Source organism: Euprymna scolopes, chromosome 26 (assembly GCF_053919585.1).
Source record: "Euprymna scolopes isolate OS-2025 chromosome 26, ASM5391958v1, whole genome shotgun sequence".
Classification (NCBI taxonomy): Eukaryota; Metazoa; Mollusca; class Cephalopoda; order Sepiida; family Sepiolidae; genus Euprymna; species Euprymna scolopes.
This window is the reverse complement of record NC_136507.1, coordinates 95,791,723-95,816,190: the sequence shown is the minus strand read 5'-3', so window position 1 is coordinate 95,816,190 and position 24,468 is coordinate 95,791,723. Positions and strand designations below refer to the sequence as shown.

Sequence of the window (24,468 nt, the reverse complement as noted above, 5' to 3'; positions counted from 1 at the left end):
AGACAGACACTTTCACTTTTATAGATATATAGACTAGCATTTCAGCCCGGCGTTGGCCCGGATGTATGGATGTGTCTGTTGAGCAAAAAAAAAAAAAAGTGGTAGTAGGAATGCAGGCTCGGACCCGTACAGCAAATGAGGAAAAGAACGGGGAAAAAAACTTGACGTCTATCTGTTACGACCACCCGCCAAACCCAGAAGCGACATTTTTTTAAATTTAAGGCTAGACAATCGAAAGGAGAGGATTACTTTCGAAAATATCGGCGAAAAAAGCGCCCCCTTCCCACCACTGTAGAAAAGTTGCCAGATGAAGGTGAAGATATTAATGTTTTTAGCCAATTTTTCGATATTTGTCGTCTGAAAGGTAGGACTTTAAAACGATACTGATCTTGGTAAAATCCGTTGCTTCTGCCGAAAATCTTAGGCACACATGCAAACATACATACATACATATATACATTTATATATTGGTAACTAAAATTTTCGACCTAAACCGATTAAATGCTTGCCCTATCTCTGAATACTCTTTATGTCAAAATTTCAACTGTTTAGACTAGAAATTGTCTGAGTAATTTGGTAGAGACCGCAGAGGTCAATTTTTTTTAAAACTTTGACCCCTATTATGACTCCTTAATATTTATTGTTTTGGGCTCTAATCAAGTTATTAAGTTAGATCCATGTCCAAGGAACCTATATCTAAAATTTCAAGTGTTTAGACCCAAAATTGTCGGAGGAGTTTGGTAGAGTTCTCAAAGGTCAAATCGTATGACTTTGACCCCTTAACAGCCACCTTTCTGGCCGAAAACCGATCCCAAAGATTTTCCCAGATCTCAGTACCCGGTATATCAAATTTCGAGTCTGTGACTAAAAATTGATAGAATCATTGCGTAGGGAAATGTACACACACACACACACACACACACACACACACACATATCTATATATCTATAAAAGTGAACGTGTCTGTCTGTCTGTCAGTGTGTCTGTCTGTCTGTGTACATTTCCCTACGCAATAACTCTGTCAATTTTTAGTCTATAGACTCGAAATTTGAAATACCGGGTACTGAGATTTGGGAAAATCGATGTGACGGGTGTCAGCCAGAAATTTGGCTGTTAAGGGGTCAAATTTCAACGATTTGACCTTTAAGAACTCTACCAAACTCTCCGACAATTTTGGGTCTAGACACTTGAAATTTTAGATATAGGTTCCTTGAACCTGGATCTAACTTAATAAAGTGATTTGAGCCCGAAACAATAAATTTTAATGGGGTCATAATAGGGGTCAAGTTTTAAAAATTAACTATTTTTTTTTTGTTTTTTTGCTTTTTTTGCACAGCATACACCTCCAAACACCCGAGCAACGCCGGGCACCCCTGCTAGTATATATATAATCATATTAATGTGTGACCATTTTTGTCTTGATGCTATTTAGAATATTCCCATTCTGTGACGTTAAATTTTACTTTAGTAGTAATTCATTAAAATAAAACTGGAAATTAATAAAAATCCATTTTTTCTTTTTTAACAAAAGTTTTTTATTCCCGTTACTTTCGGCAGCACTTAACAAAGTCTCCCGTTACCCCACTAGCTTGGCCACACGTTTTTCCTTCTTCTGACCACATGCCGGCCATTGCCAGCCCATACTCGTCCTCAACTTCACACATCCATTCTCTTCGATGCCCACTATGCTTCTCCCTGAGCACGTAGTGTATTTTTCTCTCCTTTATTTTCCTTCTTCTTCTTTGCACACACTTCCTAATTTGCATATGCACGTTTTTCGGCTACTGCTGCTACTGCTAATCTCTTTGCAAGCCAGCCATCCTTCGCTGCTACTGATACTTTCCCATGCGCTCATATGCCATATTTATTATTGGATGCCATATTTTTCTGTTTTGTTTTCAGAATTGTGTTTGGATAAAGTGCAGAATCACAGTGATCAAAATGTTTGAGGCCCTGACATGTCCAATCGAAAACCTGGATCAATTGCACAGAATATTCAAATTACTCCAGCAAATCCGAGACTTACAAAATAAGACGGATCAAGTTTATCTCACCATTTGAAGAAGCTTATAAAAAACTAAGGTTAGCCATCATCATCATCATCATCATCATCATCATCATCGTCGTCGTCGGTCGTCGTCGTCGTCGTCGTCATCATCATCATCATCACTTTAATGTTTGTTATACATGCTGGCAATATGTTAAATAGCTTTTAGAAACTGGCTTCCAAACTAACCTATCTGTGCCTTTATTTATCTGTGGCTTTTATTTATCCCCCTTTCTCTCAAATCCATCCTTATCACTTGCTCTCATGTTTTTTTGGGGTTTTTTTACCTTCCTGTGCCAACTGACACTGCTACCGTAACTGGACTTAACATTTACTACCTCAAGAATTCTCATTCATTCTGCCACCGTGACCAAACCAGCAAAGTTCCCTCTTCTGTGTACATCCCCCTTTTATTTATTTAGTTCTCTTTCTCTTAAATTCATCCTATCACTTTCTGCCATGTTTTCTTTACCTACTGCTGTGGATAGACCTGCTACTTCAACAGTTCTACATCTTCTAATTAAAAACTCTTCATCTATTCTTTCAGCATGGCCATATCATTGAAGTCATCTGTTCTGCATACATTTCTCAAATACTGTCCAGATTTAATCTTCCATAAGCACGGTGGCCAATGGTTCAAAATGCCTTTGTTCAGTGTATACAATATTTACATATACACACACTGACAGGAAAGTAAAAATCACAACACAGTTGATCTACAAAAAAAATATTATATTTTTTATTTCACTCTGACAATCAGCTTTTCTGTGACAAATTGTCATTCTGTTTTTACGTTTACTGGAAATCACGTGGGGTGCATGGTTAGATGGTTGTCGGCGGTGAAGAAATGGGGACAAGTGCCTCTTTCTCTTCCTCTCTCTCACTCTGACTGATTCTTTCTCCATGACGATTTTATTTATAATCACATTCTTTCTCATTGGTATCTCTAATATTTTCTTTGTCTATTGTCTCAACTGTTGACCGATATCTACTCAAATATTTCTGGGTCGAATTATGCATTCCGTTAGACAATAGGCGGAAATACCAAATTCTTAACATTCAATTCCATTTGCGTGTGTGCAACCCATTGAATGTTTTTCTTCCCGGCGTTGCTTGCCAATATCTAACATGAGGTAATCGGACTTAAGTCCTGTCCTACTCACATTATACATTCTCATCATATAATTATCCTATTATCCCTCTCATGCAACACACATAATCCATCCTCTCTGGCCAGGTTTCACTTCCATTCATCATCACACTACATACATAGTTAGATTCTGACTTTGCTTGGACAACGGTAACGCTGTGCTGGTTTGAAATGGCAGAACTTTCATGGACTTCATCTATTTTAAACTCTTATAATCATATTACTAAGATAACAAAACTCATATATATATATATATATATAATATATATATATATATATAAATATTACTTATTAAATAATAATTACTACGTGCATAAAAGTCATCTATATACATGCATGTTTCAGAGTATATATATATGTATATGAGTTTTTGTTATCTTGATAATGTGATTACAAGAGTTTAACATATATATATATATATATATATATATATATAATATATATATATATACTAACTGTACCCTGGCATGCATTGTTGTGGCTCGAGTTGGTGTAATGGAAGATTCTCCATCCCCGCTCATTTAGCACCCCAAAAATCTACCCAGCAAATATGTTGTTATATAGGAACTTGAGACGGACGTTTCCAACCCCCCAAAAAAAAGAAGGGAAAAAAGGGAAGAAGAATGAAAAAACAAAATGGGTTTGTAGTGCCGCCTGTAAGGGAAAACTTGAAAAAAAAAAGATAGAAATTAAAAAAAGAAATAAACGATGAAAATCTGGAGAAAGGCATCGAATAAAGCGAAATGTAACGGAAATGATGTATGATATGTTTTTATAAAAAAAAGAGACAAGAAAATAAAAGAGATTGGAAACACAGCAAACAAAGTGCAAATAAACGGAAAAAGAAGGAATGAATCCATGTAATTTATTTATTTTTTTTGTGTGTGTTAAAAAAATCCGGCTGTATTACAAAGAAAGAAACGATGTTAAATTTGCCGAAGGAAGAGGAAAAATGGAAATAGAGAAGAAATAAATAAACAAAATGTAAAGTTCGTAGAAACAGAAACAAAAGAAAGTTTATAAAAATAAAAACAGAAATAAATAAATAATAAATAAATAAATAAATAAATAAAAATAAAAAGAAACGATGGTGAACGTGCCGAAAGAATGAGGAAATACGGAAAGAGAGAAAAAATAAATTTGAGAAAGGGAAAGATCGGGAAAACGAAAAACTGAGGGATGATACATGGACCCCCCCCCTCCAAAAAAAAAAGGAAAAGCAAAAAAAACGATGTTGTAATTGCAAAAGAATGCGAAATAAAATGTATGTAAAGTTTTTTGGTTTGTGTTTGTTTTTATTTTTAACCAACGTAAAAGTTAGCGTGGTGCGTTTCACCTAAATTGCAGTCCAGTTTTTATGAAAACCTAAACCGGCGTTCGTCCTTATTTGTCTCCTGTGAATGGTCACGGACGGTGTAAATGAGTGGCGGTGGAAGTATGATTTTTTAGAGAGAGATGACTTTATTACTTCCATTGATCGTAACCGGTTTTGGCGGTGAACTCTCACCAGATATAATATAGGAAGCTCCGATCTGCGAGTTAGTGGATAGCTAATATGCCTATAACACACCTCAGATATCGTGATGCAGTTTGTGCATAGTACATCTGCATAAAATGTCTAAATTCTTAATCCTGTTAAGGTCAAAGTCAGACGGGAAAAATGAGTTCATTTTATTTATATAGAGAAGAGAAGATATATATATATATATACAGTGATGATCATATTTATTGGCACGGTAAAATAAAAGTTAAATTTTGTCTAATAAATTCTAAAAAAGGGATTAAATTAAAGAAAATAACAAAGTATATTATGTATTTTTAACTGGCCTTTCCGATGCAGCAATCGGATTTTAGAAAAAATAAATAACAAAGGAACAACAAACATAATTGCAAAAAACCCTTGTTCAAAATTATTGGCACGGCTTTGTTTTTCTTTTAGTATCAGTATAATATCAATCAATTTCCGGTTTACGTGCTTTCTGAACTTTTTTATAGCCATATTATGCTTGTTTAACGCTAATTCAGTGAATAATTTTTTTCAGATAATTTTTAGATAGCGATTTATTTAAACTATTATAAGTGACTAAATTATAATTTTCAATCGCCATGGTTAAAACTAAGGAACACAGCGAAGACGTCAGGAAGCTTGTTGTAGCATGCCATACCAATGGGGAGGGCTATGATAAGATTTCAAAGAAGCTAAACCTTCCCAAATCCACTGTTAGAGCCATAATAAACAAGTTCAAATCGCAAGGTCACGTTATGAGTTTAGAGGGTAGAGGGAGAAAAAGGATTCTTTCCCCAAGAGATGAACGGAAAATTGTTCGACAAGTAAAACAAAACCCAAGGATCTCTGTTGGGGAGATTGTTGATGAACAGAGCACCTCTGGAGTGAATGTATCTCGACATACAGTTGGTAGAGTTTTGAAGAGAGCTGGTTTAAAAGCATGTCGTCCGAGAAAGACTCCCTTATTGAAGCCTATGCACCTGAAAGCAAGGCTAGCCTTTGCAAAACGTCATATTGATAAAGATGTTGCATTCTGGAAACGTGTTCTATGGACTGACGAAACGAAAATAGAGTTATTTGGCCATAATAAAGTGTCTTATATTTACAGAAAATCTGGCGAAGCTTTCCTGCCTAAGAACACCATACCCACAGTGAAGCACGGTGGAGGAAGTTTGATGTTTTGGGGATCCTTTGCTGCCTCTGGACCGGGGCGACTTGTTAAGGTCACAGGTAGCATAAAAAAGGAAGATTATGTTAAAATATTGGATGAAAACCTGAAAGACTCTGCTAAAGAGCTCTCACTTGGTCGTCGTTGGTGGTTCATGCAAGATAATGACCCAAAGCATTCGGCTAAACTGACTAAGAAATGGCTTGAGGACAATCATATTAATGTTTTGGAGTGGCCATCACAAAACCCAGACCTTAATCCAATTGAAAATTTATGGAGAACATTAAAATTGAGGGTAATGCAAAGGAAGCCTAAGAATCTTATTCAATTGGAGGATTATTGTCAGGAAGAGTGGGCTAAAATTACTACTGAAGAGTGCAACAACTTGGTTGTAAACTATGAAAAGCGACTGAGGAAGGTAATCAAGGCCAAAGGCTATACAATTGATTATTAAATAAATCGTGCCAATAATTTTGAACAAGGGTTTTTTGCAATTATGTTTGTTGTTCCTTTGTTATTTATTTTTTCTAAAATCCGATTGCTGCATCGGAAAGGCCAGTTAAAAATACATAATATACTTTGTTATTTTCTTTAATTTAATCCCTTTTTTAGAATTTATTAGACAAAATTTAACTTTTATTTTACCGTGCCAATAAATATGATCATCACTGTATATATATATATATATATATATATATATATATATATATATATATATATATATATATGTGTGTGTGTGTGTGTGTGTGTGTGTGTATGAATGACAGAAAAGGTAATTTGCTTGAAGCATTACTAGTAAATAGATATGGAGGAGTATAAGAAGGCTATTCCAGTTATATCAAACAGTAAGTTCATGTTTACTGATTTGTGCTGTGATTTTCTTGAAAAATAAATGGATATACGAAGATAAAAAATCAAGTAGGACCTTATCTTTATCCATTTGTGTTCATACGTCACATCAACACAACAGCCGGTTCCCTGCATTGCTATAGCCTTCTCATAGTCGTCCAGACATAAGTATGTAAGATGATGATAAACAAGCAAAAAAAAGGGTTCATTTGTTCAAGTAACTATCATATAGTATAACTTATCGTTCTTTATATTTTCTTTGACAATCTCTGATAAAAAAAAAAATCTTAGAACATATCTCATCAAAGAACAATCATCAGCAATAACCATCGTATTTTTTCGATTCTTCGGATTACTTTTCTTATCTTAAGTGTTTTTTCCACAAAGTTTCGGTTGATGTAACCTCCGACCTTCATTAGGTAAATTCAGGAATCTTTCTGTGAAACTCGGAAATCTGCACAGGATTTCGAATGAAACCATTCGTTTAATCAACGATGGTAGCATGCTAATGTAACGTGGCCGTTACATTTTTACATAGGCCCAACACGTTGTTATGCAAAGACAGTTGCAAAGGAACAAAAGAAAGAAATTTGACTCAAGTTTTTTCAATTGAAACAAAAGGCATTTATTAATGATCGTTTGATCACCAAACCACAGACATAATTTTCCAAGTAATAACAATATGGGTACATCATTATATTTCTCTCAGGTTTATTACCCATTTCCCAGTCCACATCACAACCAGCTGCTATGTTTGCAGCTCGCTTCACAGTACACGGTCATCTGATCATTTTGTTCAAAGTTCAGATTGCATCTTGTTTTAAAAGTTTCTCTCGCGCTGACATGTGCTTCCAAGTCGCTGTCACCATCATATGGTTCCAAGTCTCTCTCCTTTTCTTCTTTTTCCTCCGCTGTGACGTCACCGCATGCCACTGCTTGGTCACTTGCATACGTGACATGCTGCTGATACATACGTGTTTGTGGTTTCATTACACTAATAAAGAAGTAATAAAGGGTTCTGTTTGAAATTCTGTGCAGATTCTTGAGTTCAACAGAAAGATTCCCGAGTTCGACAAAAGAACTCCCGAGTTTAACAGAAAGATTCCTGAATTCAACAAGATACACCTGAAAAAGGTCGGAGGTTACATCGAACGAAACATTGTGAAAATAACACTAAAGATGAGAACTAGTTTGAAGAATTCATGTATACTTTCTCTTAATAATTCTTACGTTTCTCCCAATAATTCTACTGCATTTCTTGCGGAATACTATGAAAAGTTTTGCTGATCATACAGACTGCTAAAAACCTTCCAAAAAGGCCAGTAATGACTATTGAAGGGCATTACTGATGGCAAGCCGAATCTAATGGAAAGTAATGCTTTAAAAATTCCACGAAAAAATCAGTTGCCCCCCCCCTTCCTTTCCACAAACTAAATAGGAGAACTTATAAGAAAGTGAGATTTATTTTGATCCGCCACGTTTAACAAAGAGAGACAGCTCAATTCGAACTACCGAGATTTTAAAATTAGCTTTGTAATATTTACAATATACTGTAAATCGTAAAAAATCGTCAAAAAATGAATTTTTATATATAAAAAATATATAAAAAAACTATTTGATCAATTCATATGATTTTTGGAGTATGGCATTTTCATTCCGTGACGAGTATGTACATCATAAAGATTTTTTTTTGTAGTTTTGTTTATTAATTGGGTTGAATTCTGGATAATAACCTTGATTTTGTTTTCAGAATCTATGGATTGCAGCTTCTTCGTTCAGAAGTCCAAGATGTTAAATATTTGCGACCAAGATGGCAGAATCTTGTAGAGTTATCCGAAGAAATTGAAAAATCTCTCTTTACAGAAAAACGCGCATCTTTTGAACAAGAAATTGATGGAGAAAATATGGTGAGAAAAAAATTTCTTCGGTCGTTTTAAATGTTCAGTCATTTTAGACTAAACGTTCAAAAAATTGTCAACAAGTTGATTTAACATGAAGACATTCATAGTATGGTGTAATAAAAAAACAAAATATCTTCTTTATTTTACATCCACATTGCACATAGATATTGTGCTATGTTATTAACGTATGGGGATCCATACTTATGCTATATTTTCATTTGTGAATCGTTATACACTCGCGAACTTAGTTTATAAGAAAAGTGTTCAAATGTTTTTGACTTCTAATGAGGGTATATATTTAATTGCTGCCCACATCAGTAATACGTGGCACAAGGCCGGAAAGTGGGAACCCCGCAGGCTCCCCTAAAGGAGGGGCACTCCTGCAATTTAAAAAATTGCCTGAGTAACCCCGTCGGCATTCCCCGGTCGGGGCGCCTCAGGCAGCAAGCAATAAACTTGCCCCACCGGAAAGCCCGGTGGCAAGGCCTGGGAAGGTGGACCTCCTAGGTATTACCCAGGCGGTGTACCTCAGTCCAACAGGTGCTGGGCCGATTCCCGGCCCCTCACCTGTTGGGCTGAGTGTCAAGTGACGAATCCTTGACTTGTACTACCCTGTCTTCATGCAGCCGAAGCCGCTAGGAGACCTTCCCCATCAGACAAAGTGGTGGGGGTATGACTCTAATGATTTCGACGATCGTTTTTATAATAACAGTTATAATAATCAACCAATCAGAAGCCTCAAAAGTTATTATAAAAAAATGTCAAATTTTAGATTCAATCAGTTTGCCGTCGGTCTTTGTCTCGAAACGACTGAAGATCGGGACTGCATTGATTTTTCGCCGTCATCTTTGTCACTTAACACTGAATATAGGGACTGCATTGATTCTTCGCCGATTTGATTTATTGCCGCCATCTTTGTTCAACATAATGTCTCAACACTTAACACTTAATTTTAAAAAGAGAGACAGTCATATAAAACATCAGAGCGACAGTCCATTTGTGCATGCTTTAGAGAGAGAGGGGGCGAGAAAGGAGAAGGAAGAGAGTGAGAAAAAGAGGGAAAGAGAGGAAGATGGAAAAAGAGAGGAAAGAGGGAGGGAGGGAGTGAGGGAAAGAGAGAGGGAGAAAGAAATGAAAGGAAAGAGGATAAGGGAAGGAGGGAGAAAAGGAGAGAGGGAGAGGGAAACAGACGTAGAGAGAGGGAAAAAAGGGAGAAAGAGAAAAAGAGAGAGAGGAAGAGGAAAGGGAGGTAGAAAGTGAGAGAGAGAAAAACGAGAGGGAAGGAGAGAGAAGGGGAAAGGGAGGGAGATAGTGAGAGAGAAAGAGAGAGGGAGAGGAGAAAGGGGCAGAGAGAAAGAGAAAAGGTGAGGGAGAGAGAGTTAGATCGTGTGTCTTATCACATCTAGTTACATTGTACGCGACCACCCCACATCTCGAGGAACAGCTGCATTCCATATCCACTTGCTTTAGAAACCGAAATGCACTATGGTAGAATTCATTTTGTAATTAAATCATCGATTTTTAAATAGGATTAAAAAACATTATTTTATGCTATTGTATTTTCGACTACGAGGTGGGCGCTCGGCTTTGCCTGGCCATAAAATATGCTTAAATATAATATTTTAATTTGTCCAGATTTCGTATATATTATTGTAGAGTCGTGATTTCAAAAGTAAAAAAAAATGTATTTGGGTGCCATCAGCTAGAATCGAAACAGAAAATGTAGCATTCAAAGCTGGTGACGTTACCACTGTACCAACGTGACACACATATGAACTGATTAAAAATAAATAATGAACTAAGATGAATGTACAAAATAATTAACGTTTTTTTCAATTTTGTCCCAATTTTTACCCCTTAAAAACTATTTTAACCCCTTAAAAACTATTTTAACCCCTTAAAAACTATTTTAACTAAAGACCCATGACAGAACGGTCCGTGAAAAATCCAATCATTTGAGTTCCCTATCTCCGCATATGGAGACAGACAGACATACAGACAGACAGACATATAGTCGTTTATATATTAGATTTCAATAAATATTCGATTATAATAGTAAATGAAAAATAACAATAATTAATTTATTTTACAAGTACTTTAATAGAATGTGCTTTGATGCCCTCTCGGCGTACATACTCCCGACTTAACTGGCAAGCAGCAAAATCCTACCTCTTCACTCTAGAGATTTCTAGATGCCGGAAAACCTTCTTCTCTTGGACTGAGAGACTTTGGAAATCCCTCCCCGTTTCCTATTTTCCTGAATGTACTAACATGCAGAAGTTTAAATTTAATGTGAACAGACATCTTGCTGCTCAACTCCCTACTTAGATTGTCCCTGTAGATATGGTCCATAATTCGCAGTAGCTTTTTACGTCTTAATAACAATTTGCTTTGTATGGGGCGAATATGAGTAATAACAATGTTTTTTTATAAACAAGAAAAACAAGAAAAACACAGTGTATTTTACTCGAATGATAGCAGCATAGTTTTCTTTAATTTCATTATTTTTTTCTCTGTATGCAACTTTTTCTTTTTTTTTTTTTTGATTCAGGCGTTTGTGGTAAAAGTGATGCAGTTTCGAAACTCTTTCGATGGTGAAGGACCGAATGTACCAAACCTCCAACCAGAAGAAGCTGTTGTTCGGTTAGAAAGATTCCAAAAAGAGTATTCAGTTCTGAAGAGTGACAGAAACATTCTGGAATCTGTAGCCCAAATCTATGGAGTCAGCATCAGCACCTACCAAGAACTGGACAAAACAGAAGAAGTATTCCAATATTTCTTATCTATAATGAAAACGTACATCTATTATATAAAAGGCAAATGTCTGTTCGTATGTCCAGCTAAAATGTGAAAAATACACAACAAACACAAACAAAGTTAGTATTTTTTTATTCGGCAGAACCCTGAATGTATACCTCATCATGAGTCGCATGATGTGGATTGCGAACCCATGTGACTTATTTTTCGCCATTCCTTCCGATCCAGGGCAAGTTTCTTTTCAACCTGATACAAATAAGCAATTCTCATCTAAAAAAATTCAGAAACGTAACTAGATGAACCGTTCCATATTCTTTTAAATCGTATAATTAAATGTATAATTTTTTGCAGAAATTCTTCGTACTTGATCTAACTTGTTCTTGAATCACAGTGCTTTCAAGTTGAGCTAATTTCCAACAAGGCAAGGCCCGTAAAGATTAATAATGGAGAGAAAACATATTTCTCGATGACTCTCACAAAAACAAATATCATTGATCAAATCAAATTTTAGATTATTCAAACTACTGTTCTCACTTTCAGTGTTATTTTCACAATGTTTCGGTCGATATAACCTCCGACCTTCTTCAGATGTCTCTTTTCAAACTCGGTAAATTTTTCTGTCAAACTTGGGACATGTGGCGTAACAGAAAAAGTACTAGATAAAATTCAGTTGTAAGTGACACTCTTCTGGAGGTTGAAGGTTCAATCCTTAGAGCAGGCATTACTCAGAATAAAATTGCGGATTACTTAAGACTGGCTGACAGAACAATGGCAAGCTAACACCGTGGGTTGAATAAAGGGTGCTGTTCAAAATTACGAGTTTGGCAGAAAGATTCCCGAGTTCAAAAAGCGACGCCTGAAGGTGGGAGATTTCATGAACTAATCCAAATTATCAATCGTCAAGTTCAGAAATATAAAATCAAAATTCATTATAATTTTATACAATCTTTATACTTGTTGAACAACATGTATCCATGAAATGGTTAAGATTTAAAACGCCTTTTAATTATGTAATAAAATGAAGTGAATCTCTTTTTTGAATTTTCGTGATTATTACTATTGTTTCTACAACATCGATGTTTGATTCTGGTACATCAGATATTTTGTGAAACGTTTGTATATGTTCTTAACAAGAAAAAAGTATTTTGGTTCAGTTTCTTTCAAAAAATAATTAATCAACAATATGCAAAATAGCAATTCAATTAAAATAATATGTATATATAAAAATAAAAAATGTATTTGATTGCAAAAGATGTTATAAAAATGTATTTGGTTGCAAAAGATGTTATAAAAATGTATTTGATTGCAAAAGATGTTATAAAAATGTATTTGATTGCAAAAGATGTTATAAAAATGTATTTGATTGCAAAAGATGTTATAAAAAATGTATTTGATTGCAAAAGATGTTATAAAAATGTATTTGGTTGCAAAAGATGTTATAAAAATGTATTTGGTTGCAAAAGATGTTATAAAAAATGTATTTGATTGCAAAAGATGTTATAAAAATGTATTTGATTGCAAAAGATGTTATAAAAATGTATTTGATTGCAAAAGATGTTATAAAAATGTATTTGGTTGCAAAAGATGTTATAAAAATGTATTTGATTGCAAAAGATGTTATAAAAAATGTATTTGATTGCAAAAGATGTTATAAAAATGTATTTGGTTGCAAAAGATGTTATAAAAATGTATTTGGTTGCAAAAGATGTTATAAAAATGTATTTGATTGCAAAAGATGTTATAAAAAATGTATTTGATTGCAAAAGATGTTATAAAAATGTATTTGGTTGCAAAAGATGTTATAAAAAATGTATTTGATTGCAAAAGATGTTATAAAAATGTATTTGATTGCAAAAGATGTTATAAAAAATGTATTTGATTGCAAAAGATGTTATAAAAATGTATTTGGTTGCAAAAGATGTTATAAAAAATGTATTTGATTGCAAAAGATGTTATAAAAATGTATTTGGTTGCAAAAGATGTTATAAAAAATGTATTTGATTGCAAAAGATGTTATAAAAAATGTATTTGATTGCAAAAGATGTTATAAAAATGTATTTGGTTGCAAAAGATGTTATAAAAAATGTATTTGATTGCAAAAGATGTTATAAAAATGTATTTGATCGCAAAAGATGTTATGTTGCAATATTTACTTTATTTGTAGGAGCTTGATTTGCTTAGTCAACTGTATGGCTTATATGTGAGGTTCCTAAAATTTGACAACATGTTCCGGAATACTCTTTGGGCAGATATTGACTTTACTGTTGCAATTAAAATTGTAAGTAAAAAATAAATTGTAAATATTTTTTTTATTCTTTATCTTCATTTTTTTCAGGTGAGTTAATTGTGATTTTTGAATAGGGAATATGAATGTGGGTGTATGTCAAAATAGTTTAAAAACGGAAATTTTTACCTAAAGATTCGAATAGGTAAGAAAAAAATTACTGTAGAAGACAGATTAGAAATTAAGCTGATGTGTACAGGACATGACATCATGAGTGGAAGTAAATGGTAGAGACCAAAATCATGTTTTTTTCTTGAATATTCATAATGTTACACTCAAAATACCAGATTGCAAATTTTCAGTTCGAAGCTGCATATACAGGGTGGAACTTTTTTTTTTGCAAACGATCTACTAGTTAGCCAGTTGTGTACAAATCCCAAGAGTGATAGGAGCCTTCTATCATGTCTGAAGGTGACACAATGTTCAACGAGCGACATCGGAAATGCACCAATACTAGTTATGACAACAGGACCATTGTCAGCAACTTCAAAATGCATCGCTGGATTGCCATGAATAGCAGGGGCGTGCCCGGGTGATGAAAACAAAGTTTCCGGCCATGTTTATGGTTTTTGGTGTAGTTTCAAATGAGGGTCACATCATACTATCTCATATCATCGAATTCGAAAGTGTACCTGGATGCGCTGAAGAGAGTGGTAATCCCCTGGTGTAATCAGGTGGCTGCTGGCAGACCCTGCGTGTGGCAGCAGGACTTGGCACTGGCCCACAAGTCCAAAGAGACCCAGGCTTGACTTCAGAAAGAGTGCTACGACTTTGTACCCTTCTTTCACTGGCCCTCTCCTCCCCTGACCTGAATCCACAGTACTACTTCGTTTGGTTATATGTCGAGAACAAAGTCAGCCTGATCATCGCCATCTGCCAAGTATTCGCTGAGCTCCTGCAAGCACTTGTGGAAAAGGCATGCTCCCAGTTCCGGACGTGTATCGAGACGCTGATTGAGGCTGAAGGCGGCTATATTATATAGATGTCAGTTCTACTACATAATCAAGTTATCTCAATTGATATTTTCAATAAAAGTTTTAAAATAAAGCTGTAGTGTTGTTTTCTTTAGGGCGACAACTTTGTCATTCCACCCTGTACATCCCAAATTGTAATGTGGGTTTACTTTTGGTTTTAAAAGACATAACTAAAATTACTTTCTAATTCTACCTTTTCATCTGATTGAAAGTTTATAGACTTGTGCATGTGTCCAAAATTGCATTGTGGTAGGGATATTGTTTTGGAAATACTGACCTACCTAATAACCAACTGATCAACCTACACATCCACAAACTAACTGACCTACTAAACAATGAACTGAACGACCTACCAAACAACGAATCGACTGACCTACCACTAACAAACTTACTGACCTACCAACCAACTGATTGACCAACCAATCTACTTACTGACCAACCAACTGACCTTCCTTTTGACCAACAAACCGACTGACTTGATCAACCAACTAGCTTACCTTACATTTCAAGAAACCAACTCTGACCTACTAAATAACTGTTTGATTCCATTGCTAACAACCTGACTGACTTACAGACTAACAAAAAAACTGACTCATCTATGAACTTACTGACCTACCAACCAGTTGACTGACTCCACAGCCAACCAACTAACTGAACTGATCAACAAACCGAGTGACCTATTAATTAATGAACCAATTGATTCATGGATCAACCAACTAACCTTTAATGACCTACTAACTAACAAATTGACTAATCTACTAACCAACCAAATAATCGTCTGACTTACCACCAACAAACTGATTGTCCTACCTAACAACAAACAAAAGGCCTGACCTACCAAAAAAAAGGAACTGACCTACCACCAACAAACTGATTGACCTACGACCAACAAATCCACTGACCTATCAACCAAGAAACTGACCAACCAATCAACTAACTTACCACTATCTACCAACCAACCAATTAATCGACTGACCTACCTACCAACCAACTGATTGACCAACCGACCTACTGACCGACCAACCAACTGACCTAACTTTTGATAAACAAACTGACTGACTTGACCAATCAACCTACCTACCTGATCTACTGACAACCCAACCGACTGACCCACCTACTAACGTACTGACCAGCTGATTGAGTCCATGACTAAGAAACCGACTGATTGACCTATGAAGTAACTGACTGACCTACCAACCAATTGACTAACTCCACAACCAACCAACGGAATGACCTACTCACTAACTAACCAACCAATCTACGGATGAAGCAACTAACCTTCAACAGAGATGCAAATGCATCTAATAATTTCAACATGAAAAGAAGGTTAAATTTTACATGATTAAAGAAAATCAAATAAATATATACTTTTCTTTTTGATGTATATATTCAAGAACACGAAAAAGAAAAATTAATTATAACTTTTTTATTTAATAGATTGAGTCCATATGGGACGAATATCTACGGTTACCCCATAAACTGAATGACTGTTATGCCTACCATAATCTTAGAAATGTTATTGAAGCGTATCAGAAAGTGATACCAATTTTAAAACTACTGAACTCCAAGGTTCGTATTATACATTATATTAATTATTATACGTCTATATTATATATTCAATTAATTATTATACGTTTGTATTATACATTCAATTAATTATTATACGTTTATATTATATATTCAATTAATTATTATACGTTTGTATTATATATTCAATTAATTATTATACGTCTGTATTATACATTCAATTAATTATTATACGTTTATATTATATATTCAATTAATTATTATACGTTTGTATTATATATTCAATTAATTATTATACGTTTGTATTATACATTCAATTAATTATTATACGTTTGTATTATACATTCAATTAATTATTATACGTTTATATTATATATTCAATTAATTATTATACGTTTATATTATATATTCAATTAATTATTATACGTTTATATTATACATTCAATCAAGTATTATAAGTTTGTATTATACGTTCAATTAATTATTATACGTTTATATTATATATTCAATTAATTATTATACGTTTATATTATACATTCAATTAATTATTATACGTTTGTATTATACATTCAATTAATTATTATACATCTATATTATATATTCAATTAATTATTATACGTTTGTGTTATACGTTCAATTAATTATTATACGTTTGTATTATATATTCAATTAATTATTATACGTTTGTATTATATATTCAATTAATTATTATACGTTTGTATTATACATTCAATTAATTATTATACGTTTATATTATATATTCAATTAATTATTATACGTTTATATTATATATTCAATTAATTATTATACGTTTGTATTATACATTCAATCAAGTATTATAAGTTTGTATTATACGTTCAATTAATTATTATACGTTTATATTATATATTCAATTAATGATTATATGTTTATATTATATATTCAATTAATTATTATACGTTTGTATTATACATTCAATTAATTATTATACGTTTATATTATACGTTCAATTAATTATTATACGTTTGCATTATACATTACATTAATTATTATACGTTTGCATTATACATTAAATTAATTATTATACGTTTGTATTATACATTCAATTAATTATTATACGTTTGTATTATACATTCAATTAATTATTATACGTTTGTATTATACATTCAATTAATTATACGTTTGCATTATGCATTCAATTAATTATTATACGTTTATATTATACGTTCAATTAATTATTATACGTTTGTATTATACGTTCAATTAAGTATTATACGTTTGTATTATACGTTCAATTAAGTATTATACGTTTGTATTATACGTTCAATTAATTATTATACGTTTGTATTATATATTCAGTTAATTATTATAACTTTAAATGATGCATTCGATTAATTATTGTATAACGTATATTTTTATATATTTATTCAATTCAAATATTATAAGTTTGTATGCCATGTAATGTATAGATTAGGAACATATTTGTAGTTGGTGTTTTTTTTGTATCAGATTGAAAGAAAATGATCCATCTTTAAGCATGATATGAATTTCAAGTCACAGAGTACATGAGCAAAAATCAGCGAATTTAAAGATCAAACGATAGGGGTAAGCGCGGTGTATTGAAAAAGAAAAAAAAGAAAAAATCGAATCAGTCTCTTTTCTCCTCAATCTAAAGTCAGATTAGACTCTACATCCATACTTCCTCTTTTTTTTGGCTGAGCTTTTCCCCAAATATCCCCACTAAAGATAAAGAATGCAATAAAAATATATGAGTTGATTTTCGTAATATTTAGTTTAAGCGATTCTTTCATCCTACACAAAGGGTTGTAAAAAGTTTTAAAGAAATCTTATCTTTTTAATGAAACTTTTAACAACTTCTTCACAGAAGTTTGTGAACAAAAACAGAATCAAGAAACGCGAATAACGTTTATAAAACATGAAAGTTTTTAAAAAACAGAAAAACAGAATGTGAATAAAAAACAAAAACAAAATAGTTGTTATGTTTGTTAGGAATAATAAATGTTTGATTTTGTTTTATTTCATCTTTTGAAGGAAATTCGTAATCGCCATTGGCTCCAAGTAATGAACATCTGTGAAACGTCATTTCCGTTAGAAGCAAGTGTTTTCAAACTGTCCCATTTACTTGACATCAACCTGGAGATGTAAGTTCGAAATGATCTGAATAAATACACAAATATTAAACCTTTTTTAAAAAGTTTTTAAAATAAATTCATTTTCAAATAACTGAGCATAAGAAGTCTAAGTCTAAAAAGTTAGATGTGATAAAAAATTTAATTCGATTATATATATATATATATATATATATATATATATATATATATATATATATATATATATATATATATATATACATCCCTGGCTTCATTAGCAAGGACCTAATCCATTTGGCTACCGTTAACCGTGATAAATACTATTGAATTTAAACATTTATTTTTTAAATCTATATAAATTGAAATATCATATTTAAGCGTATTTTACAACCGGGCAACGTCAGACGGCCTGCTAATATATATATATATATATATATATATATATATATATATATATATATATATATATATATATATATATATATATAAAGCTGAATGTCTGTGTGTGTGTGTGTGTGTGTGTCTGGTCACGAATAGGCTCCTGTATGGTTGACTATTATAGAAAACTGATCACATATAATGATAGAAGATGTATCGAGACACAGGAATGGGTATGTTTGATCTGGCATAATGATGATTCATTAAAATTGTGGGGTCTGGTCAACAAAGTTTTTTTGTTTTTTTTTTACATAGACATCACCACTTATCAAGGCCAAAAGACCACTCGAGGATAAGGGTTAAAGAGTGTACAGTAGAAATTGGACAATATAGTAACCGTTAGTAAAGGAGATTCGGTAAATTTGTTAACTTATATGGAACGGCTCATCAAAAACTTGTTTACGTTAGATTTGAAGACAACCATATTGTAGTCAGCTGGAAAGCAGAAAAACGGGAGACAATTCCATAGGCGTGCAGTTCTAAGAAAGAAGCTTTGCTCATGGAATCTACGCTTAGGTTTAGACACAGATAAAGAGTGGGGGAAACTGGTGATAGTGTTTTCTGCTAGACGGCTGTTTCTTGTGAAAGTTTGGCAAGGGGGAGGGCATAGAATGGAGCTCAGCCGAGCACTTGCCATGAAAATAACGATAAAGCAGAGTCAAACTCGCAACATCTCTTCTGTGAGAAAGAGGTTGCAGGGAAGAGAAAAGGACATCCCCTACAAGGCTACGAAGTCTATTTTGAACTCTATCAAGGCAGGATAAGTTCTTTCTAACAGCTCCTGCCCAAAAGTGGCAACAGTATACCATCCTTGGACGTACCTGGCTCTTATATAGATAGAGAATTGCATCAGCAGTGAGATATCTACTGGATCGATAGAAGGATCTCACCATTTCTCCAGCGGCCTTGTCAACGTTCCAAGTATGGAAATAAAAATTTTAAAATTAAAAAAAAAACGTTTACAAGTGTTTTTGATATAGATGTACATAATGATACTTTGATAAGCATGTTTTCACTTAAATAAGGATGGTATAATAAAATCGTGGGGTCTGCGTTCGCGCTTGGCCTCCATAGAATGGAAATAGGCACAAACTTTAATAAAGACTTTTCATATCTGTCTGCGTAAGTATACTTTGATAATTATGTTTCAGTTTGAAGAAATATGGTATAATAAAATTATGGGGTGTTCGTTCGCACCTGACCTCCATAGAATGAAAATATTTCACAAAGTTTAACAAGGTTTTTTAATATAGATCCACAGAATATTGTGATAAGTGTTTCAGTGTGAATAGGTATAGTATAATAAATTATGGGGTTTATCTATTTTATTTTTACTTTCATCATATTTTGCTTTGGTTTTGATATCCTCAAATTCGAAGCTATCTCTTTACAACCCTTCCTTTTCATAACCTATCATACTTTCATAAATCAGTCCATTTTCTGTAGGCTGTTTTTGAACCCAGTCAACGACGGGTACTTTTACTAATATATATATATATATATATATATATATATATATATATATATATATATATACACACACACACACACACACACACACACACACACACACACATTAGTCTTTTTCACAGAAACTACTTGGCAGATCTGGCTGAAATTTTACATTTGTTAAGATAAGGCACAGTGAACTAAGTATTAAGGTATCCGTTGATACGAATTAATAGGGATTATTTACCACATACAATGTCAGCACGAGGACCTAGAAATACCTAATATGATGCTCAGATGTGAAAATTGATCAGACCCTTTAATATTGACTCACAACTGATCTAGGAGATGGAACATTCTTGCAAAGAAACTCCTGTGATCGTTTTATCATCTGACGTGTACAGGCCATGTTAATTCGATGGAGAGGGTGTGATTTGTTCAGCACAAGCAATGATTACTTTAAACAAATCAAACTGCTGATTGTTCAATAAACAACTTTCACTCATTAACACCTGAGGTTTAGCACATGAATTGTGTGTTTTTATTAAATGTTTCTATGGCAATGATTAGATTGTGACAGGATCGGGTGTAAGATGTCACTGGTAGTTTTAACATGAATATTGTATAGGTGGTGGAACGTAGACGTATGACGAGATCCCTGGCGACACCAGATGATCTTGCTTTTCAAATAGAGGAAGAGAAGATGGGAGAGGAAAAACAGATGTTGATGAGATTAAGAGTAAATATTTCAATGAGAAAAGAAAATATAAGATCTGATAATATGATTCGTGGAACAAGAGATTGTTTTTCTAGTTGGATTTGGTAAAAAAAAAATGAATTTTAACTACTAACTGAGTGAGGCAGGTACAATGACTTGGGTTCAAAAGGTCTGTTTTGGTGTCTGGGAGGTGTTGTCGTTGGGCCCACCTGTTGTGTTTAACTGCCAGATCACCAGCCAGTGATGGGTTGGTTGGACGGATAAATGGATAAATTGAACCTGGGGAGAGGTATGGTCATGAAAGACGAAGAAGAGAGAAAAGAAAGAGAAAATGAAAAGAATAAAATAATGAGTTCACGAGAGAAAAGAAAGAATAAGAGAATGGAAAAGAGAAGAATAACTCCAAAAAGGTGGAGGGAGGAATTTCTGATTTGATAAAAACGATTGCCTTTTTTAGAATAGGGTCCTTAGTGCTTTTTACTGACTGGCATCGAGACGTACACATCGCTCTCACCCCGCCAGAGGGGGGGGGGCGAAACATCCATAAGAGCTAAGTTGAAAAGCTCTTGTTCTTAGCTGGGAAATTGATTAGTGGAACTTAAGTATGCAACCTGCATCATAAGCTTGGATCAAAGAACTCGACTAAACAAGTGTAAAACGATTTATGAATAATTATTTTGTTTCGTTATATAAAAATGTCCCAGAGTTTTTCTTTGTTTCTAGATTGCCGGCCTGAAATGAAGATGTAGTTTATTTCAGGTATGCCCTGACGCCAGATGATGAAAGAGATAGACTGGATCCAGCACGAAGCCAGAGTGATGACCGAAATCGATGATGTTGCCACACGGACTTAGGGTCATGCACATTTCGCGTGCCCTGAGCAGCAGAAGATATTTTCCAGTGACCAGTGAGAGTCTGGTCACCCTTGAGGGGTCCACCACTAGACAAGTAAGAATGTAGCCCTGCTGGGTTGCATCTATGGTCCTGTGAGCTGGGAGCGACGAACACGGCCCGGAAGTACATCACAAGTATGCTCCCGTGAACCAGGATAGCGACGGATGCGGCCAGCCCTTGGACGAGAAGAGAGAGGGTTATATTATAGACGACTGTTTTACACACACCTGCAAGTAATTGTATAGCAGAGCGCATATGAGCGTATGGGAATACATCAGCAGGAGCTATAGGATAGCTGGTTTGTGAGGATTTTATCAGCAGCAGCAGCAGCAGCTGAAAAACAACACACATCCAAATTAGGAAGTGTGCACGAGCTGGCCTGACAAGAAAAAGAAAAAAGACACAACATGGTCGGAGAAAAAAAAAGACACAGCATGGTCGGAGAAAAAAAAGACACAATGTGGTCAGAGAAAAAAAAACAAGTGGTCGGAGAAAGATAAAAGATACAACGTGGTCAGAGAAAAAAAGACACAACGTGGTTGGAGAAAAAAAGACACAACATGGTCAGAGAAAAAAAGACACAACGTGGTCGGAGAAAAAAAGCACGGTTGAATAAGATGGATGTGTAAAGTCGAAGACGAGAAATGGCTGACGTGTAGTGGAGCAGAAAGAAAAACGCACACCAGGGGAGATGGACATGTGGCCTCGCAGTGGCAGCCAGTGACTCTTTAAGCTGGTGCCGAGACGGGGAGAAAAAAAACGGTAATAAACGACTTGTGCTAAAAAAAAAAGAAAGAAAAGCCAAGTTAGATTTATTTTTTGTTTGTTTGTTTCTTTTCGACGGTGCCGGACGATGGGGGGGGTCTGAGAGAGGTTTGAACTGTAACAAACATGGTTCATGCATAACAGGTACGTTACAATTGTGTAACTCGTAACTTCCTTTCATAACAAAACAGTCATTTTTAGGATGGCACTGCTTTCCTCTTCATTGGAAGGGAGCTATAAAAGATGACCTAGATCAGGTCAGCAATTCATTCGACCCCGTAGGCCTGGTTCGTGTTATAATCACGGGTCGCAGATCGGACGAAGCTCATTAATGAAAAAATACGGAAAATTGCATATGCGGATTTCTATCAACCTAAATATTTAAAAACATAATGAAAATGAACTTTGAGTTACAAAAAAAAAAAATCTAAAATTAAAAAAAAAAGCACCCAACAAAAATTAGTTTCTCTAATGAATATCAAAATACTTCAAAGTGAAAAAAAAATCAACAAAAGTTAAATGGATGAAATTATGACGTGTATGTTTGAAAGTGTTATTGAAAATTGTGCCACAAACGAACCACCCACACAAACAAAAACGGAACACATATACACATAAATACCAGTACAAATAGTTATAAACATATACTTCCGAACTTACATACGCGGTAACACATGAAATAGAAAGCTGACTGGGACAACATTGTTTCTTTGAACTCACATAATGTCCGTTGCTGATTGGTCGGTTAAATTGGTTCTCAGTTTGTGTTTTATGTTTATTTTTTTACATTTTACACAGAAATGGAGGAGATTTAATTTGGATCATATTTTTGCAATCAAAGTATTCACATTCTGTTGAGTGGACCAGAGGAAGATAATAGCAGGTCTTACTTGAATTCAAAAGCCTTGTCTTTCTTGTTAAAAATAAAGTTATTAGTAATCTTGTGGGCCGTAGGTTGCCGACCCTTGACCTAAACATTACTTACTTGCTGTTGTTCCTGTCATTAGGTGCAGATGTCTGCGCATCCAATAAAAAGTAGAAAGAGCAAAGATTCCAAGATAAAAACAAAAACCCTGAACGAAAAAACGCTATCCTCGCACGTGTGTTGAAGCAACATAAAATTGGTGTTGCAGCGCTTTCTGAAAGCGCGTTTTCTTAAAACACAATTTCTGAAAACACGTTTGCTGAAAACACGTTTGCTGAAAACGTTTGCTGAAAACACGTCTTGAAACACGATTTCTGAAAACACATTTTCTGAAAACACGTTTGCTGATATAGGAATTTGAAGGTGGGTACACCTTCTTTTGGTAGGGAAAGCAAATTCTGAGAAACGTAAATCTGGCTTCAGTTTTGCAAATATGCTTCAATTATCTACCTATTTAAGGACAAAAGAAGTAAATGTTTCTTTTGTCTGTTGCTGGTAAGATTCTAGTTCGTGTAATCTTAAACAGACTCAACTTCTAAAACTGTACAGCAGAAACCCAATGTGGTTTCTGGTCTGGAAAAGGTACTTTGGATATGATCTTCAGTTTATGGCAACTACAAGAGAAAGCAAAGGAGCAGAATATGGTCATCAGGAATGATATTGCCCAAAATCTTGACTCTCTGCCTGTTGATATAAATGACAGACTTATGTCATTGCGTGTTGCAGTAGGAAAGGACAAACATGCTACATTTTTTAGATGCACCTACACTTAATTCATCTAATGAGCTAAAAGTAAGTTTTTACTCCTCTTTACATGAACAGATAAACAAAGTGTCCATTCAAGATGAGCTGTTTATCTTAGGTGACTTTTTTTCTTTTTTTTTTTTTTTACACGGTGGTCACCACTTATCAAGGCCCGGAAGCCACTCAGGGATAAGGGTTAGTGCAAGTACAGTACGTTAGTGTGGAGATTTGATGAAGTGTTTACTTAAGGGGGCGGTTCATTAGGAATTTGTTAACGTTGG

The 24,468-nt window shown here is 34.2% G+C and overlaps 1 protein-coding gene across 1 annotated transcript in view; it reads left to right on the top strand.

Moving 5' to 3' along the window:
* The first annotated feature begins 1,913 nt into the window (after nucleotides 1–1,913).
* Nucleotides 1,914–24,468, top strand: part of LOC145248285 (dynein axonemal heavy chain 5-like) — a 280,837-nt gene continuing 258,282 nt past the window's right edge. The window contains 7 exon segments of the mRNA XM_080110158.1: nucleotides 1,914–2,052; nucleotides 2,054–2,082; nucleotides 8,472–8,628; nucleotides 11,174–11,386; nucleotides 13,544–13,657; nucleotides 16,075–16,206; nucleotides 18,196–18,305. Of these exon segments, the coding sequence (XP_079966284.1) occupies nucleotides 1,942–2,052; nucleotides 2,054–2,082; nucleotides 8,472–8,628; nucleotides 11,174–11,386; nucleotides 13,544–13,657; nucleotides 16,075–16,206; nucleotides 18,196–18,305 (866 nt within the window). The 5' untranslated portion in view covers nucleotides 1,914–1,941.